Raw genomic sequence first — 21,084 nt, 5'->3', positions numbered from 1 at the left:
CTATTGTAGCTACAAAAATTTTGTATATTCTTCTCATACGCTGCATGGAAGTTTTTTAGTTTAATATAATAATCTTTAGTTCACAGTATTTAACTGCTGGTTATACCACCTATCTTCCAGCTGCAAGGACCATGTATAGTGCCCTCAAATCCTCCAAATCTGCTGAGAATTGGAGTCGTCCTCAATTCAGAGAAAAGCTCACGGCATTCAATTCCTTCTGCTTGCAAAATCACACCCCTGAAAAAGTTCACTAGGAGAACAGAGCTGGACACTATTTAAAACAAATGCAGAAATAAATAAAAACACATTTCCTTTTCAGTTGTGAATATGAAGCATGACTTACTCTTTTAGTTAGCTGGGTGTCCATCATGAAATTATGCACATGTTTTTCAGCTTTGGTAAGTTCTAACTTCCTTGCCACCACAGCTACCACCAGTGCAGTGCACCCAGCACCCTGAAAACAACAAAACAAATCCCCCGAGATGTTACGACTGCATTTTGCAGAGTTTTTAGTGGAAGTTTCTCCTTTGATGTAGAAGTATGGCAGGCATCATGTGATTCATCCCTGGTAAAAGAGTGAACACACTACAGCTATTTCAGTTCAGAGTAATAGGAAAAGTCAGTAATTACAGGCTGGCAAACTGTCAAGGTATCAAGATCATTAGTAGTAGCATAATTTAGAAGTTCTGCTATTTCTCCTGGAGAGGTTGAAAATTTGAACATGTCCCATTTCTAGTGCATAAACAAAGGGGGTGAACAAAACAACTTTTAAAACCCGCAATATGAGTAAATAAATGCAGAATATCCTGTTCTTAACATGTGTCTCAAGGTTACAGCAATTGCTAAGGAGGAAATAAGATTAGATTAGTGTTTAGCATACAAAAAAAGAAAAGTTTCTTAGGATTTTCTGTAGGGCCTAAAAATAATCATAAATTTAGCATTAATCATTTTACTTCAATTTACTTAACGTAAATTTAGCGTATACTTTAGTATACTTCCCTGCTGTTCTCTGAGTCCTTCAACAACCTTTTCCTACAGTAAATGTGCCTATCTTATTACCATTTAAATTAGCACACACACACAAGACCATTTCTTCAAAACTTGGATGAAGAAAATATCAATTTTCTAAGCTGTGCTGTGTATATGTATGCATGCCCACGTATATACACCGACATGCACGTTCACAACAGGCCAAACCCACAGGTGCCTGTGCCTCTGAAATGATGGTGGCTTTAACAGCATCACAAATTTAAATGTTTTTTGGACGGAGGGAGAGGAAAGGAAGTTAAAATGAGCCAGGTAATGAGAAACAGCATCTATTATACACATCTGGAGGTATTATTTACTTTACACTACTAATAAATTCTGCTGCCTTAGTGTTTTTTTAAACAAAATCATTACAGGTTCTTTTTTAAAAAGTACAAAAATCATCTTAAATACATGATGCTTCCTTTAACTTGCAGGTTCACCCCAATCTACTCATTATTGCAGCTGTGTCAGTTACTCTCCAGTACACAGAAATCTCTTGTTGCATGTTGAAGCTTACCACATTTTCATTTGCAGAGCCTTCTTCCACTATTTCTGTATTTCTCCCATTAATTTAGTCTCTCTCCATTCCCCACCTCTATAACTGCCTTACTCTCTCCAGAAAACCCAGAAGAAAATTTCCGAATCCAGCTTCCAAAATACAAATTCCATTAATAAACACACAGAGACCGAAAAATAAATTAACTCATTGGAAACCCTTACTCACAGTGTCCTCAAAAAAATTAATCTGCTCTCTCTGCTTACTTACCAAGGCACTCAATGAATTTTGTGAAAGGCTCCAATTAATTAATTTTCCATTCCCCTGGTAGATTGTTCCAAGAAATCCACCTGCTCCCTCACAAACACCTAATTCTCTGCAATTAGTTCTGACCCATCAAAGCTTCTATCCCCAATAGCTCTCAACGTTCCCTTGAATGAGTCCCTTGCAATTTTGCTGCATTTGCTGCTTCTCCTGTCCCCAGTAGTAAGCTTCCTAGCTTTGCTGTTCCCTGTCCCTCTGTTCTCCAGCCCTGTGTCCATAGAAATTGATGGAAATTTACTTGAGGTCTTGCTCTCTGCATGAGATGAGTCCAAAGGGGGCTATAAGTGCCTCTGCCTCTCCAGATCCCACTAAGAGTTAAAAAGGAGGAAGACAGCCAGTGAAGCTTAAGGCTGAGCTCTTCAGTAAGGCACCGAGACTTCTGAGAAGAGGACTGGGCTAGAAATGCTCTATGGTATGCCCTACCTCCCCAGAAAACAGAGAGCTCTCCTTTGGTCACCTTCCTGTGAAGGAGGGCAGGAGGGAAGTGCTAATATACAGAAAAATATTCTCTGCAGGCAAATAAATAAATAAATTACCCCATACAATAGCAAGAACACAAAGAGAAAAGCAGATATCTTTTGGCCCAGTATGTCAGGATAACTGGGGCCAGATGCTGATTTAATGGCAAAACTTGCTTATAGCAAGAATGCTAAAATGGAACAAGATTATTAATACAGATACCACTGACAGTGGCACAAACCAGCTGTTTATGTCAAGCTACCAGGAGACAGAAATATTAGATTCCCCTTTCCAGCACCCCCAAAAAGGCTAGAGGAGTGGTGACAGACAAAAGTAACTTGGTTTGAGCTGAAACTATTCCAGCCTTCACAATTGACTCAGGCTTTTTCACAGTGGCACAGCAGTTACAAGGGCCAAACGCTCTTTAAGAACAGTAGCTTTATATCTCACATGAAAGACACTGCCTGCAGCAGCAGAGTGCTGTCACTGGCAAGCTATGACAACCACCTCTGTGGTGTACATGCACTGCAATCTTCTTATCTCCAGAACAGCTTACTGCAACGTTCAGGTATTTTATATTCAGGTTACCGCTCTTGGCTTTGCAGGATATGATGAGATCTTGGGACATGCAACCAAGATCTTTTAGCATTTCTGCAAAAGAAGGAAGCATTATACTATCTGCATGTTTACATTTTGCGGTACTTTGAAGGAAAACAAGTCATGCTCATTCCTTAAACCACTAACAGCTTAAAGAAGTAAGACTGAAATTCCACTTGAAGTACAAGATGCTAATCAATTTTTATGTTACAGTGCTCTGCACTGTTATATGGCTCCCCTAAAGATCTCAGCATCCTTCAAATACTAATAAAGTGAGAATTATTCCAAATAGCAGAAATTAAGTAGAGGCAGTACAGTTACTTTAAAGAAGTAGCATCATACTTGCCATGTTTATGAATATCCTGATTCATGTGACAATCAGCAATATGAATTCAATGAATTCATGCTCATGTGCTCAGGGTTTTTTTCTTATATCAGTAATACATAATACAGCAGCAACTTTTTTATTAAAATTACTTAGGCTAAGTAAAAGCACCACAATAATTATTTCAACTGCAAGAAGGGCTCTTTTGAGAATAAAATTCTGAAAGCCCCTATATTTGATTACTGCATTTTACAATTTCCAACATAATTCTTTTTATCCTGTTACGAAGTAAATAATAAACTAAATCACTGCTTCAAGCTCTTGTTTAACTTTCTGGGGAATTATATATCATACAAAGGAAATGAAAAAGGCAGGAATGTATATACTTTAAAGTACCAAGACAGTAATTACTTCTATTTGAAATTTGCACTCCTCAGTCAGCTCCCTGTCTGCCTCTTGCATTACAGAGTTATTGCAGCGTATTTTGGCTTGGTAAGCAGCCTGATTTTAAGGGCACATAGGACTTGTGTGTGAAAATTTGAGGAAAAAGAGAATGAAAGAATATTCACAACATTCCCTTATCAGTCCACTGCAGCTTTAGCTAGAGAGATACATATCTGAAAGCTAGCAACTTCCACCCCATTGAACAGTCCATTCAAGGTGTGTCTAAAATAAAAGATGAAAAGGCAAGTGTTACATTTCAAAGAATTAACATGCATCAGTTTGCACTAGTTAGTATATGCTTATAACTATGCACATCAGAACTACAAGGTCTGACTTAAGAAAGGGAAGAAATGGCCACAAACTTCAATTAACTCATGCTGACTATTCAGATCATCAGTGATTTTAGGTAAATTTGAAAAACAGACAATTCAGCTTTCACAGCTTCTCAACATTGCAGAATTCTTTTTCTATGCAGAAATGTTTTGTATATGTTCACATGAAATGAAGCATTAAACAGTTACAAGCTGCATTGACAATTTAGACATAGCTGTTAAAAAACCTGGGCACAAATTATTACAACACATACAGTGTAAGCAACTTTGGCAAGTCAAAGTTAAAGGTTGAGTATATTGCTCATTTGCTGCATAATGGAAACAGGTAGTAACAGAATTAACCACCCATTAATTTGATTTCGTTCCATTACTGTATGATCAAGGGTTTGCCAGCAATCACCAGTTTCAAAAGCTGATGTACCTGAATTTTTCTGTTTTCCAGAAAGCACGTACAGGCTGAATAAACTTATCTACTAAGCCCAGAGACGCCCTTAAAGTTATCACAGATTTAAAAATAGGCTTCTCTAAAACAACAAGGCCGGACTCTGCTAATGAGCTGAGCAATGCCTGTTTCCTATTTGCAAGGATCTGAAGAGGAAACACATGAAACCTCACCCTGAATGCACAGTATTTCTTGCTTAATATGAAATGGTGCGTATTAGTCTACAGTAAAAGCAAGAAGTCTGAAAAAAAACATCCTCACACTTTCAGTTGGGCAAAGCAACAAACACTAGGCTGCACAGTGCTGGCACAGTGGCATCAGATCTCTGATGGTGATGTAAAACTTGAATTTGTGAGCAGTACAGTCTTGAAGCATAAGTTTTACAGCCATTTGCAGTGGACAGAACTTGCCTTGACTGTCAGTCTGCTTAGCTGCTGTCCTGCATGAAAACAGTTTGATGTACCTGCAAACAACTTTTGGACATTCTTCACATCTTTAATTCTAAACAAGCTGCTCCTGTTCAGGACAAAGAATGATGCCTTAAGTTCAAATGCTTATGCAGGTAACCAATAGTCCATGAAAGGCCTCCTTTGGTATCCTCTTTGATGCCTAGAATCCAAAGTAAGTCACACTGATAGAAATATTTGACTCACATATGTACTTAGGTACTTGCTAAGCACTAGTAGGTTAACTGTTTTCTCAGTTACAGAAGCCTAAATGATGACTGATGTTCTTAAGAAAAATGAAAGAACAGACTAGGTTGAAGGAAAAAAAAATATTTCAACTGGCATTGGCTTTCTGACACCAAGCCCATGCTATGTGAAAAGAGAAAGAGAAGAATGGTGAATTCACTGTATTTTAAGTTATACTTTAAATTTAGCAAACAAACAAAATGCTTAAACATGCCCTTCAGAACAAAATAACTATTACTTGGTGTTATCTTTAGCTTTATCCCTAGGCATCATAAAGTGCAACTTTCCCTATCTGTCCACACAGTCTCTCCTATTGGCACCTTGTTCTGAATTATTGCAAGCTTCCTTTCCTTTGCTTTAACAAAGCAAACTGTCTCTTTCATAGCCGTATCAGAGATTACTGCAATGGTTATTTTCTTTGCCTGTCATTTGTACTATGTTACTCTGCTCTGTGACCATCTATTCCCTTCTCTATGGCATCACATATAGAACATTTGCCCTCAGTTGCAATACTTCCTGACTCCAGGCTCTTCCATCTCATGGATTTGAGCTCTAATAAGCATTTTCAGACAAAATCTTTCGCATCGTCTCTTGACTTAGGAAAAGCTCCCTGGAAATATCTACAAATCTAATGTATAGTTCTATTTTAAACTCCTCTCCTTCTTTTTTAGGACATTACTTACTACAAAGACTAGCAAACCCAGTGAAGGTACTTCAGATTCTGGTGTGCCCAGATCACTTGTTTTGATCCTCCATAATGCCTCCTTGTTCCCCACTCTCTGTCACACAGACACGGTAAACTGTTCAGGAATTTGGACTATGAATTTCTACTGTCTTTATACAGTACTGGTATCAATCAGATCAGATGTTTAGAGTCCTGAAGTGCTACAGGAATATGAATAACAATAAATAAAGATGGTAGGTCTGTATCAACCATTATACTCTACACATCATAATATTAGACGTGACTTAGCCTTTTTCTCCTTCACATCTTGCTGTGGTTTGTTGAGATTACGTATCAATACATTTATTATGTGCTACACCAGCTGAGATGCCTTTAGCAGTCTCATCACAGCCCTCTGTCCTCTTCACTGATGCAGCCCACCCTGAGCTTTCTGCTGTTATCATCAGAACCACTGGACCAAAGCTGACTAACTTAAAGTCACCGCAGAGAATTTTACGTTATGGTAAACCACAGCAGAGACAGCCACAGCAGCTACAGGGAAAAAGCTGGTGGTGCCCACAGGATCTGATGAGGGTGAGGCTAGGAAGTTTGGATCAAGACCACACCCTTCCTACTGTTCACAGGTTCCAAGACTGAGGGTTCACACTAGTGCAATACACAATGATTGCAAAACTGCAGGGTTCAGGCTTCAGTGGAGTCTAGCATTTACATTTCACACCTTGTTGAACACCCAATTTTAGTAACAACCAAAGAGAGGTGCTTGCAACACTTCAACTAAAGGGTTATCTAAGGCAAAGAATGGCTAGCACTGGCTGATAACTTGCACTGAAACCGGCATATGGTCAGCAAAGAAACCCTGTACTCCTCTAAGTAAATGCCTCTGGCATTTCCACTTGGCTCCTTCTTTGGTAAGGTTCCAAAATATCTTTACAAGAAACAATGGATTAAGCCATTTCTGCAACTGCCTGGAGGTCATATGTATGCCTGGAGGGTGCTGCTGGTGAGAAAGGAAGCAACACTGGTATCAGTGTCTCAGCTGAAAGTCTCCTGGCAGCTTTAGTTCACCGGACTAGAAATGAAGTGCAGTCTTCAGTGCTGTATTGTCACAAAAATGTCCTTCTATACTTGCCTGTATCTCAAAGAAGGCAGTTGCCAGATTTTTTGCTCATTTCCCTTGGGATCTACTGAGGGACAGAGAAGGTCCGCTTTGCAGACTTACGGTTCTGGTGCAAAATTTATCTCTGCACCAGAAAAGGCACAACATTCCTTCTGCTGCTCTGCATGAAATGAAAATCCTATAAGAATTTAAACAGGTACTCTGTTCATTTGGCTCTCTAGAAGGTGGACTTACAGGACCACGAGAGGAGGGGAAAAAATAATAATAATTAAAAAAATCTTGCTTGAAGTAAAAAAAGCTCTCCAAAACAAGCAATGCAAAAGTTGAGGGAGGAATCCATCCACAAGACAGACAAAGGCTAGGGAAATGGTGTTGCATAAATGTGTTTTTGCATTTGTCATTGTTTACTGGGAGAGATGTGTAACCTTGCAACTCTGAAACAAAACAGGATGAGTAATAGGACAACAACTATGCAACCTCAGTAAAAAGGTGACATAAAATAGTTTTTCATTATTTATACTTTCATATATTCAACATTTGCCTGCCGACTATTGTCTTCAGTGGACTTTGCACCACAGCTAGGATTTTATTGCAACATTTAAACTTCTAATCTATACAACAGCAGCTGAGCAGATACCTTTACTTCTAGTTAGTCCACAAGGTTTTTAGAAATGTTGCAAAATTAAAAATTGTGAAGAGCATTAAATGTCATATGCAAATATGAAATTGATTAAATACTCTCAGACACAGTAATGGGTAGTGGTAGCGGGGGTGAATTAAAGTTTTCTTGAGTCATGCAAGTTGGATACTGGGAAAGGCTTCTGGGACAGCACAGAAAACAATGATCTGTAAAATGAAGACAATCTCTCTTCTACAGAGGAACCTATAAATGATAATAGTGTTAACTCTAAGAAGCCCAAGAACAGAATGCACCTTGGTGGCTGGGCTCCTGGGAAACCTTCAGTGGTCATAATAGCTACAACCCCACTGGAGATGAAGACAGTTTCTGCTGGTGTGACAAAAACTTTTTGCTGAGCAAGGAGGTGAAATCTGATTTCACTAAATGAGCAGCCTCAACACCCTACCACGCTGATGGGAAACATTAATAATTCAGGATGACAGCTACCGATGATGTTCTTGTCCAACACCTGTATTGTAAATACAAAAGTTTCATGAGAATACAAGTATATTAAAATTGCTGTACTAAATCTGAAATTGTTGCAGATGAAATTACATTTTTTCAAAACAAGTAGTTTTGCTGTAACAATCGTCAGCTCCAGTCATATCTATGTAAACTAAGATATCATGTGTCAATTGCTGTTCATTCCAGCCACTAACTGACTGCTTTTGAACTTGCTGAAATGCATCCGCAACTCCTAGATACACCTAAGTGGGAAACAGGTCTCCTGTCCTCTGGCATTTCACAAACTTCCCTGTTCTACTGGTATGAACTGAAGACCTTCCGAGGGAGGATTTTTCCTTAATTTTTCTAATGCTAAACAAGGGTTACACCTTTCAGGAGATTTTGTTTACTCAAATGAAAGTAGAGTCTCTGCCATTCTCTCACATTTCAGGTTACTGCCCTAATTGCCACTACTTCAGGCATAACTTTCTAGAGCTCCTCAACTTGATTTTCATCATTTATTTTTCTTTATTTCAGTTAGAAATTTCATCCCAGCAAGCCATAGCAACAAAATAATTCCAAACTATGTTTCTTCCTTACAAAAGTTTCCATTTTGGTAGTCTGGTGTGCTGGACCAACAGTAATGGAGCTGAAGAATTTCTGAGCAGCCCAACTTTTAATAACTCCAACCCTAATAATTCAAGCATCATTAATTGTCTTCTCCATATTACATTTCTGCCTGACATTTCTGTCCAGTTAGGTTCTATTACGTTTGAAGGAATAAACACAATCTGTTCTGAATCTTGACATCACTTGTATTTATTATTGCATTCGTAGAACCAGCTAAATTAAATTCTACCATATATCTGAGACATGGACCCAAGATGTTGCCAAATTGCATCAAAAACTTTTTGTACTTTCCTGTACTCTCAGAGAAGTAAAAACTGAGCTGTGTTCTAGATTTTTGAAATTCCTCTAGTAGGCTTCTCATTCACAAAACTATTCACCACATTGCTCTGATCTTTTACCACCAGATACTAGAAATGAGAAAAATATTACAGATTCTTGATCAGTGTGGAAAATGTTCTAAGTAAACCTTTAAATAGCAATACAATCTTTTATTCTTTTACTGTTATAACAGAAAATTGAGTTGCTGCTACAAGTTTAACCACACCTATCTAGCCACAAAGAAGCGTATTAGTCTTAATCATACCTTTTCAGCTCTTTGAGTGTAACTGAAAATACATTTCTGTGTTTCATAAACAATTATGTGTTTCTGCAACTCGTTACAGAATTAAACAGAGTAAACAAAAGTTTTCACAAAAAATCCCACAATGTTTTAGGCATTATCATGAAAAATAATTTATGACATTTAAGCAAATTAGCCATAGAAAGTTCTATAAAATAATTTTCATATTTCATTTCTCAAATCTGATGTTTTCCTTCTTTTTCTCTTTTTCAGGAATCAACCCAGAAGATTTGCAGTCTATGTTAACTACGCAGCTAGAATCTACTTTTTTTCTCTTTTTCTTACAATCTAGCAACTATTGAATTTCAAAGACATTATGGTTCAGATTTTGCTACCAATAAAAACTATATGGTTAAATACTAGCCTACTCTATGTGCCATGTTCCTCTTGTAGATAGTTCTCTGTATTTCCTGGTAGGACCAGGCTGAGTCTGAGGTAAAACTGTGTGCACAAACACCACAATTTAACTGTAGATGAAGAGTTCCCTATTCTTACAGCAGAAACACCTCATCCTTGGCACTTTTTTCATGATGCATAGGAAAGGAATTGTGACTCTTTTGAACTAAATGCAGATTTCCACAAGGACATTAAAAGCTGCAGCATGAGAAGCTTCAAAATCAAATTTGATTCATTTTTGATTCATGATTTAGAACTAACAAAAGCTAGTATTCCTAAGTCCAGGCTGTACACTGTGACTGCATTATGACTAATAAGAATTCTTCACCTGCAGGAGTGGTGTTCAAATCCTGTAGTTAGAAGATGCTACTTACAAGTTATTCAAAAGAAACATCTAATCTTGTCCACCTCTATGATGTATATTTAAGAAAAATTTCATAATTTAATTGGTTCTTTCATACCAGTTCATTTCAACAACAGCAGTATTTAAGCTGCCCTTTCAGCATTAGCAAGGCACACACTCTGAAATAACAGCTACCTCGTTTGAAGAAATTTTCACTCAAGCTATAGCCAACCACCCTGTGCATCCTATGACAGGATAATTGCAACTCATCCATTCTATGGTAGAAACATACGTTTGACCTACTGTTACTGGATGCCTGCTTCTACCTGTTGGTGGTTGGTTCTGCAGGAACATTCAGCATCCTTAGCTCTCCATTATACAATAAATGCACTAGCTCACCACATAATGCTGGAGGTAAAAGAGTCTTTCTCAACTCTTGCAATAGATCCTTGGAGTCGGAAGAATGGATTACCATTATTTTATCTTGCATAGGTATAAAAGTTTACAAAGATCTGTAAAAACTATCCATCTTGCAGCCAATAATTATGCATCTTCCGATACTTTCTCACACATTACCTCTCATTCTACTTCTACCAATTTCTATTTCCCTTGTTCAAATTTTTGCTAACTTGTTATACTCTTCAGAAAGCAAGGAAAATTTGGCAAACCACTGGAAGCCTGTAACTCCAAAAAGCCATTAAGAAAGTGAAAGTGCTGGCTATATATAAGCCATTCCACTTAGCACCAGAAGAAAGTGCTCGCCAGGATCTAAGAGATCTGCTTGGCTGTGCGCAGACAGCCACGGCATCCTCAGTGGGCAGAGAAACCTCGGAGGAGCTGCACGGCATGGTGAAGATGACAGAGTTCTCCCCATCTCCTGTATACCTGTTCTCGTAGCAGTGACAGCACTCATATTTCCATCCATCCAGCACACTCTTGTAGACCTACCTGATGGAAGACTAGCGATAATGTGGGGCTGCTGCTGAACGAGGTGGGTGTCCTGGTGGCGGAGGATGCGGAGAAGACAGAGCTACTGAATGCCTTCTTTGCTTCAGTCTTTAGTACTAAGGCCGGCCCTCAGGAATCCCAGGCCTCGGAGGTAAGAGAGGAAGCCTGCAGAAAGAATGACTTTCCCTTGGTTGAGGAGGACTGCGTGAGGGATCGCTTAAGCAATCTGGACGTCCACAAATCCACGGGCCCCGATGGAATGCACCCACGAGTGCTGAGGGAGCTGGCGGATGTCATTGCTGAGCCACTCTCCATCATCTTTGAAAGGTCCTGGAGGACAGGAGAGGTGCCCGAGGACTGGAGAAAGGCCAATGTCACTCCAATCTTCAAAAAGGGCAAGAAGGAGGACCCAGGGAACTACAGGCTGGCCAGCCTCACCTCCATCCCGGGAAAGGTGATGGAGCAGCTTATCCTGGAGGTCATCATCAGGCAAGTGGAGGAAAAGAAGGTTATCAGGAGAAGTCAACATGGATTCACCAAGGGGAAATCATGCCTGACCAATCTGATAAGCTTTCTACGATGGCATGACTGGCTGGGTAGATGAGGGGAGAGCCGTGGATGTTGTCTACCTCGACTTCAGCAAGGCTTTGGACACTGTCTTCCATAACATCCTCCTAGGGAAGCTCAGCAAGTGTGGGCTGGATGAGTGGTCAGTGAGGTGGACTGAGAACTGGCTGAATGGCAGAACTCAGAGGGTTGTCGTCAGTGGCGCTAAGTCTAGTTAGAGGCCGGTAACTAGCAGTGTCCCCAGGGGTCAGTACTCGGCCCAGTCTCGTTTAACTTCTTCATCAGTGAACTAGATGAAGAGTTAAGAGTGTACCCTCAGCAAGCTTGCTGATGGCACAGAACTGGGAGGAGTGGTGGATACACCAGAAGGCTGTGCTATCATTCAGTGAGACCTGGACAGGGTGGAGAGTTGGGCGCAGAGGAACCTGATGAGGTTCAGCAAGGGCAAGTGCAGAGTCCTGCACCTGGGGAGGAACAACCCAATGCACCAGTAGAGGCTTGGGGTGGACCTGCTGGAGAGCAGCTCTGCGGAGAGGGACCTGGGTGTCCTGGTGGACGACAGGTTGACCATGAGCCAGCAGTGTGCCCTGGCTGCCAAGAAGGCCAATGGGATCCTGGGATGCATTAAGAAGATCGTAGCCAGCACGTTGAGGGAAGTTCTCCTCCCCCTCTACACCGCCCTAGTGAGGCCCCACCTGGAGTTCTGCATCCAGTTCTGGGCTCCCCAGTTCAAGAAAGATGAAGAGCTACTGGAGAGAGTCCAGTGGAGGGTTACAAATATGATTAGGGGGACTGGAGCATCTCTCCTGCGAGGAAAGGCTGAAGGAGCTGGGCTTGTTTAGCCTGAAGAAAAGAAGACTGAGAGTAAATCTTATAAAGGCTTATAAATAACTGAAGGGTGGGTGTCAGGAGGATGGGGCCAAACTCTTTTCAGTGGTGCCCAGTGACAGGACAAGGGGCAATGGGCACAAACTGAAGCATAGGAAGTTCCAGCTGAACTCGAGGAAGAACTTCTTTCCTTTGAGGGTGACAGAGACCTGGAACAGGTTGCCCAGAGGGGCTGTGGAGTCTCCTTCTCTGGAGATATTCAAGGCCCACCTGGACAAGGTCCTGTGCAGCCTGCTGTAGGAGACCCTGCTTCGGCAGGGGGGTTGGACTAGATGACCCACAGAAGTCCCTTCCAAACCCCAACATTCTGTGATTCTGATTCTGTGGTATACGGAGGGCAGAGGACACATTTGCTATCCAATTTATAGTCCACCTGGCCCACATTCTACTGCTGCTGCCTAGTGAAATCTCATTGGAAAAACACTGACAGGTAATTCAGTTGAGGTACCCAGTTCAGTTTCACTTGCCTGTACTTAAAGCATGTCTGCATTAACCCACGCCACCAACTCTGTATCTTGCTGTCTCCGTATTTTCATTAAAGTTTCACGTATTTAAGAGCTTTGCAAGCTCAAAAAAGTGTTTACTTATCGTTCAAAATGACAGTACATATTCTTTTGGTATTACCTTCTTTGTTCACAGTTCTTTGTTTTCTTAAAATTTTTCTAATACACTAATCAGACTTCTTTGCTGGCTTACTCTTAATGATTCCCAGGGCTTTTTTTGCTTTTGGTATAATCCAAGTATGTGTAAAGATTTTCCTCTCTTCCAGCAGAGTGCCTCTATAGAATGTAAGAGATGTCACTTGAACCTGTGCCTCAAGATAGCAGTAGCTGCAATTTCAACAGCCAGCACAACCTGCTGCCATCAGCAGCCTGCATGAAGTCTATTTCCCAGGCTGGAGCACAATGCAGGGTTCAGCCTGAGCAGTCCAATTTCCACCATACAGAAAGGAACTCCTGAGGCAGAAGCTGGCAGAGAGCCAGGGCACCTGGGCTCTCCCTTCACGGGGGTCAAGACACCGAAGGAGCCCTCCATGGGCCAGCAGTTTGCAAAGCCAATATTAACCACTCATATTCACAAGTATTTCTGTTTATTCTCTGTTCCACCCTTTCTAACAGGGAGCTCCTCAAAAAGCAAAAACTCAGTAGTGTTTGGTATTGATCACGCTAATCAAACAATGTATTTGCTACTTCCAGTGCTAGGGAATTACATTTTGCCTCTTTAAATTGCGTACACGGTTTGATTTTATTTGTTACATTCATTCAACAGTTATCCTGGTGTATTTTTTAATTAGACCATCAATCACTCCTATTGAAATAAAAATCGGTCAGTCTATTCTTCTAGGATCTTATCTTTTCCATAACAAACATTAATCAATTAACATACAAGTTTAAGAAGAGTAGCTGGTTTTAAAGAATTATATTCAAGACCAGAAAGCATTGTAATATTGCAAGTTAGGCTGGAACATAGTTCACTATTGTGTTCACTGTTTCATACTTGCTATCTTCCAGATCCTTTACTAAAATAAAAAAACAACACAAGAAAAAAAGAGTAATTTCAACATTTGACTTTCTTCCATTGCTCTATAACTTTTATTCTCAAAGATGACAGCTTGCCAAAGCCATATCGTGGATGTCCTTAAAAACGTAATTAGGGTTCAGGCTTTCAGTATTGTTTTACCTACCACCACATACTAGCTACCTGTCTTGTTTTTTGGTTAAGAATGTTTTCTGTTACTGGAGGTATTTATCCCAGACTCATTACCATGAGATTCTGATTGGACCCTTCGTGCAGAATTTTTAATCATAAAAAATAATCAAAGACATGAAGGTGAGTATCATCCACACATTTCACAAGTCTAATTTTCAAAGCAATCTTGTTTCAATTGTGAAAAAGAAATGCCATGTGGGCAAATGGTACTTATTAGTCAGTACTTTAGTTTTTCACCAAAGCAATGGAAGCAACTGCCATAAATAATTTTACATCTGAATCCAAATGGTCCTGTCATAAGCAAAATGACAAATACATCTTCTCATTTCAGCTTCTGTGTGGTTCGTTCACAGGCTTATAGAACATTTGCAATAATCTGCAGTCTGTTTTTCTGATTTTATTTCTACCTTGCTTTCATCTCAATAAAATCATAAGCCTACCCACAACTATTCAGAATAACAGTCCAGATGCTGCTATCATTTGCACTAGCATAAACACAACACCAGTGTGAAACCCACAGATGATTAGTATCAATACTACTATTGTAATTGCACTTCTGCAGGGCTCTGAAGCTCCTAGATTTCTGTTACTATAAGGTTTTCATAACGAAATGCCAAAAAGTGCTGAACAATGTGAGTGTATCAAATGATCTGATTACTGCATCTTCAAGTATTCACTTCTTTTTTCTAAACAGTGCCTGGGAAGAAGGAAAATTTTATAACAGGGTTCTGTCCCCATTCTGCACATCCCCATGGCAATATATACTGCTTGTCCTCCTTTTTCCTAATGAACTTATGACTATGTTTTATTCTCTCTGGCATCAAAATCCAGCTCAGAAAGAGGAGCAAAGGCAAATACCCCAGAAGATGGCAGATTTGAGCTTAGCCAGCAGCTTTTAAAAAAGCCTTCCGAGTCATTCCTCTGCTTTCAGCCTGTACCTTCCAACTAAATTGCCAACACTGTATTTAAGGAGATATGCATTTGCCACCTGCAGCAAAATGTACTGGAAGTCTTTCTCAATAAAGGTCAAAGACCTGAAACGTGCCAGATGTTTTGGTTTTTTTTTTTCACAAAGGGCATTTGGAAAAAATTCTTCTGCATTACAAAAATACATTGATCTATTTTACTCTTTGGACATAAAATACACTCTTATAAATAAAAATTTTACCAAAACACCTGTTCAAAAGGGGCAACTATTTGATACCATTTGTTTTCAACCATAAACTGAATACTCCTGTTTTTAATAGAAGGTAGATACTGGAGCTGCATTATTTATGATCATTTCAGAAACAATTATGTGTCTTCTTTTTATATGCAGTATATATGATGCTCATTCTGCCCTTCTCATTCACAGGGACATTTTCACAGGAGTTGATGCAAATAAAAGTAGCAGAAAAGTAGCAGAGTCTGAAGCTTTTTTACTTCAAATTTACTATAGATATGCATACATTTCCCAGATATTATAATACATCACTTTACTCCCTCCCTGATTTGGACCAAATGGTACAATACAGAAAAATTAAAACCAGACATAAAGTACAGTTAATATACACTGAATATGCATGGATCAACAATTGCTACATTGTATCAATGGTAACAAAAACACTTACAGTGAAAATTGCACTACATAAATCCACTTACAGCAATGGAATGCTATGGATAGTACGCTATTAAATGTACAAGAAATAACGTAGAAAACTATGCTCAAGCAAAATGCTTTAGGAGACTAGCCACCATCACGTTCCTTTGTTTGTGAGTAACTTAATTTTTAGAAACAAAAGTCAGGACTGCAGATTCATTATTAGTAGTGGTCCAACTACACATGTCCAAAGATAATAAAAATTATGATACCTTAATATTTAATGAAAGACTCTGTTGAGATTTTGAAGCTGCAGATTATGTCAGGGTGGAATTTGTTGCTCTGTATTTCATTACACAGCTGCTAAAGAAGAAGAAAACACTTCATTCCATTGCCAGGAATGAAAGACCACAGCAATGGTGCAAGTAAGTTTCTATACTCTACAAGTCAGCAAATAAATATTTCTTTATCACTATCACAAGTTTTGGGATTACTTGCAGCAAACTTTATCTCATATTCAATGAATTAATTCAGAAACACTCACCATGATTCCAGTGAGTAGACAGACTCCTTTCCCACAGTATGTATTAGGTACCATGTCACCATATCCAATGGATAGAAAAGTTATTGAAATCAACCACATTGCTCCAAGGAAGTTGCTAGTAACATCCTGTTGATCATGGTACCTGAAAAGAAAAAGAAAATACTTTCTTTGTCATTAAAACTTATGCTAAAATTTTGTACTGTCAGAAAGAGATTGAATTAACTGGTCACATAATCATTCTTGTATTCTACAGTTATTTCCATTCTGAAAGCAGCCATAATGAATTAAATAAAACTCAAATACAACGACATCAGTAGTAAAGGAAGAGAAGGTACAACAATAGCACCAGTAGTAGAGATACTCAGAATTGTTTATAATTCAGAATTCTGTTATTACTATTAAAAAAGCAGATACCTCTTGCTTTTTAATAGAATCTCTTCATCAGGGGCACAAGTATAGCTAATAATCTGCAGCAGCATAAAACACCAGCCCACTACAGTTGCTGCAATCTGAGGCAGGTAAGAAAGTCAGAAAAGGATGTGTGGGCAAGTCGAGAGCAGAGGACATTTCCATCTCCTTGGCCTAAAGCTAAATCTACAATTGCAAATATAATCATGAACTATCATGCAAATGCTGACCTATACAACGGAAGATCTTCTCTCTCCTTCAACATGTTCAAGATAAATTGAAACATATGCCATTGTATTTCTCGTCAGCAAAAGATCTTTACCTTACATATAGTGAAACCTCCCTTTTGCGTTAAGTCTGCAACTAAGTGGAATTTCCCAATGTGCCATTTGTTGCCTTAGTTTTAATATTCTAGTGGAATATATTCATTTTCTCCGTCAAAGAAAACAAGTTCAGATGAATGACCTAGTCTTGACATAACACATATACCTAATAACCAGGGAGCCGTAAGGACATATTAGGTCTAAAACCTGTTTTCACCACTCACTCTGTGGGGGAAAATGCCTGACAGCCTAACGTAGGTGGAATTTTGCTCCCCAGACAGAGTAGCTCTACCACAGACACTATCTGTGGCAGCCACTGCAGCCTCAGGTTTGCAATAACACCTGCAGCTGCTGTGAAGCCTCAGGTTGGCTATCTATGCTGTTGGATCCTCAAGGGTATTATTTTAGCCAGTCTCTAACTCTGTGTCTCACAGTGGATCACAGAGGTCACAGCGGGCCATTAGGGAATTAGTTCACAAACCCGTAAGCAACCTGCTTTCCAAGGCTGAAACAGTTGCTTCGGTTTTCTTCCTTTCTGGACCGCAGTCTCCATGATGGAGTAGGAATGCAGAGTGAGTACAAAGACACTTTCAGGAAATTCCCTGTTCTCTCACTTGCCAGTTATTCACTATAAGTAACTACAAAATGCCAAAGTCCCACCTATGCCCTGATGGTTACAACAACCTCAAAAATCTTTGTCCGACAGAGATAACAGCAATCACTCCAAACAACTCTGTTCCACATTTCACCTGTACTCTCTCTGAAGGCTTTTTGTTCTGCACCTAGAACAATGGAGTGACAGCCCACATTTGGAGCTCCTAAGGATGACAGTGACACAACTGCAACAAGAGTAGTGACAAAAACGACAGAAAACTGGAATAACTCATGACCACAGAGCTCTGCACAAACAAAATAAGATCTGACAGTACTTTTTTTCCAGTCTTCATTACATGTTACGGATTTTAGTCTCCACTTAAGGAACTTAGCAAGTAACACCTGTGAAATATATGGGTGCAGGGAGACAGACATATTCATCCCATCCAGGAGGCAAGAAGAAAGCCTATGCATCATGCAACTCCCTACAGAGTATCACGTAAGTGATGAGCTTCACAGAAGGGTGCTAAACCCACAACACATATTCCAAAGCTAGAAACTCAGTTAAATACCAATAAATGCTTACATAAATATTTATAATATGTTTCTTTAATGTCTCTATATGGGTTTGGAAGGTGGCCATTTCCATACTTCAGACAGAAAAGAGTTTTCCTATGAAGATGAGACTGCAATTGATTTTTTTCTACATTTTGTCCAAATAGTTATGTCCTTACAAAACTTCCATCCCACTTTAACATGCCAGAAAACACAGGAGCCAATCTACACATATCATTTAACAAAGGTGACATAAGGTTAAATTTTAAAAAGCACAACAGTAGTTTTTCAAATTTCATTGGAGACATGCATATTAATTAGTAAGGTCCCCTAGATGAAATATTCATTAAAGCCATCTGCACCCATACTTAGTAGCACACCTGAAGGACCTGCTCAAATGTTTTTATCTTTTTAGTTTGGCACTCTTAGATTTCCTACGCTGAATATTTCACCTAGTTGTGATTTTAAGGTTACAGTTCACCAATCAAATGGTGCACACTTCATTTAAAAATCATCATCAATATTTATGACTTTACTGTGACTAAGAAACAAAGTACCCTCTCTACGGTCTCAACTGCTCAAGCGTGGCAAAGCATGCAAATCAGAACCTGTTTTCATCTTTCAACAACCCCCAAAAATTTCCTGTACAGGGAAAGTTGAAGAAGTGACTTCTCCAGCTATAAATCTATAAGTAAAACAGAGACCATCAAAAAAGGGAGGATTCTCTGTCCTGACAATCCCATCATTTCTATGACAGATTTGTAGAAAGACAAATTGGTTTTGTCTTGTTTTTTTGCAACCTCACTAATGAGTTTTGAATCTCTGTGGTTAGTTATTCCGGTACATGCCTACACCCTTCTGATTTTCATAAAATCACCGTTCTGTCAGTGTAAACTTCCAAGTGCTCTGCTATGTCATTATGCACCACCATTGCTTGGGATTCAAGCCTAAATGAGCAAAGCTGGGGGAGTGTTCCCTTTGAACTGAGTGGCAGCAGCAACAGAACCTACAAGCTTAGATTTTGGCTACCCTGCATTCACCATCAGGTAGCAAATTATTATGTCTACATCAACACAGGAAAAGCAATTCCTTTAAAAAGTAGGAACTGCAACTTCTCATTTGTACAGCCATGGGAATGGCTGAAAATAAGAACTGCAGGCATTTAAATTGCTTTGTTTTGAGGAGGGGGAAAGAAATCTACACACTGCCTTTTTGACTTGCTTTCAAAAAATTCAAAATTAACTACTGAACACAGCAGTAGTTAAACTTTCCCATGTTTTGCCATCAGTGCAGCTCTCATGTGTTGCACTCCAGTCACCAGAAAGCCGGGGAAAAGTCATTCCCATCACTGCATTTTTCACTCCCCTATTGAGACTATCCCCAGCAGAGGCAATTGTAATGGACATTGTAGTGAGGAGAAAAGTCGTCCACATGAGCAGCTGGAGCGGAGCTGTCTCGCTCACTGTCAGTTGTTGTCAGCCACTACAAGCATCTCCTCACTCCAGCTGGACTGCGAAAGACAGCTTGGATATAACAGACTCCAGAATTCAACTGCAATTTTCTTAAACTATCCATTCACTCCATATCTGAAGCTCTGAAATCTGACTGGAAAATACTGTACCACAAACAGCTCAGAAGCCCAAAAGCTCAGGAAGTAAAGAAAAAGAAACAAATACGTCCTTTCAGTGACAAGTCCCACACAAAGTAAAATCCAATCATTACCAACCAAATTCCAAAACATAAGCTTTTTGTCATTAATCTTCAGTTTGCAATTTTTATTTTTTATACATATTTTGATTTTTTAAATTCAAATAAGTACAAAAATATTTACTCAAATATTTAAAGCCGACTATTCTTAGTCAATAAAAACTTGCACTAGAAATACAGTGAGCCACTTGAAGATAAGAGCTAGTATTTAATTGTGTTAAAGCTGCAGCTATAAACAGGTTGATTTTCTGGATCATCTCCAGCCTCACACAGCAGTGAAATAAAGGGTCATTTAGAAAAGCTGTGTATTCCCCCGAGGTAGGGAAATCCTTGGTTGAAATCACACAGGCATAAGTATTATTTACCACTTTTTCTCCCCCTCTCTAACAAGGAATGTGCTAGCAGGCAAGCAGTGCTGCAGCTGGTACATGCTACTCAGCAGGCAGTCCTCATCCTGTGAAACACCACTATCCATTTCTCACCAACCAGCATATATAAGTCCCGAGACTACTCTAATTTAAACCAAAAATAGCTGAATGATTACATATGTGCAAAAATAGCATGGCTCGATTCCTTCCCAAGCCAAACTGAGTGGGAGTTTTACCATTCATCTCAGGAAGACATAAATATATTCCTTAGCTGACAATACTGCAGTGGCTTGGGTTGTCAAAGCAATATTCCAGACTCTTTATCAAACAGCAGTCCTTTTCTTCTGGTCTGACTATCAGTATCGTGATTTTCAGTACTGTTTCCCTTCAGAACTATGTTCATATTTGATGATGTTGCATTTAACGGGTAAAACATCCGCTTTTTAGCTGCACACAGTAATCACACACTGACATCTTGACATCTAAGACATGTTTATCTTAAAAAGTGATGAATAAGAAGAAATCAAAGATCACATTAAGCTTGACCACTGGCACATTAATTCACACTTAGCAGCTTCATTTCAGTTCATCTTGCCTCCAAGGACAGCCTCTGATAAATCTGCCATCTTTGGTTTTGCTTTCTTGAACAAGTCAAGGAAAGAACCAAAAAAGGGTTGAAAAGATGACCCTTTTTGTAGGGAAGAAAATGGCCTGCTTTTAGCATAATCAAAAATAAATTCCTGGCCTGCACTACAACCCAGGCTGTCTAAAAACTTTTAGACTAATAACAGCTGGAAACACGCTCAGCCTATTAAATCAGAAACTTGTCAAGACTTTCCT

At 39.4% G+C, this 21,084-nt stretch overlaps 1 protein-coding gene across 2 annotated transcripts in view; it reads right to left on the bottom strand.

The window, feature by feature from the left end:
• Positions 1-21,084, bottom strand: part of KCNN2 (potassium calcium-activated channel subfamily N member 2) — a 75,910-nt gene that overhangs the window by 10,612 nt on the left and 44,214 nt on the right. For both annotated transcript variants that reach the window (XM_075411178.1, XM_075411179.1), the window contains 2 exons: positions 16,290-16,431; positions 344-454 (listed from right to left, as the gene is read on the bottom strand). In XM_075411178.1, the coding sequence (XP_075267293.1) occupies positions 344-454; positions 16,290-16,431 (253 nt within the window). The remainder of the gene's footprint in view (positions 1-343; positions 455-16,289; positions 16,432-21,084) is intronic.

The sequence above is a fragment of the Opisthocomus hoazin genome, chromosome Z (assembly GCF_030867145.1).
Source record: "Opisthocomus hoazin isolate bOpiHoa1 chromosome Z, bOpiHoa1.hap1, whole genome shotgun sequence".
NCBI classification, from domain to species: domain Eukaryota; kingdom Metazoa; phylum Chordata; class Aves; order Opisthocomiformes; family Opisthocomidae; genus Opisthocomus; species Opisthocomus hoazin.
The sequence above is the reverse complement of the archived record's forward strand: the minus strand, read 5'-3'. Positions and strand labels throughout refer to the sequence as shown.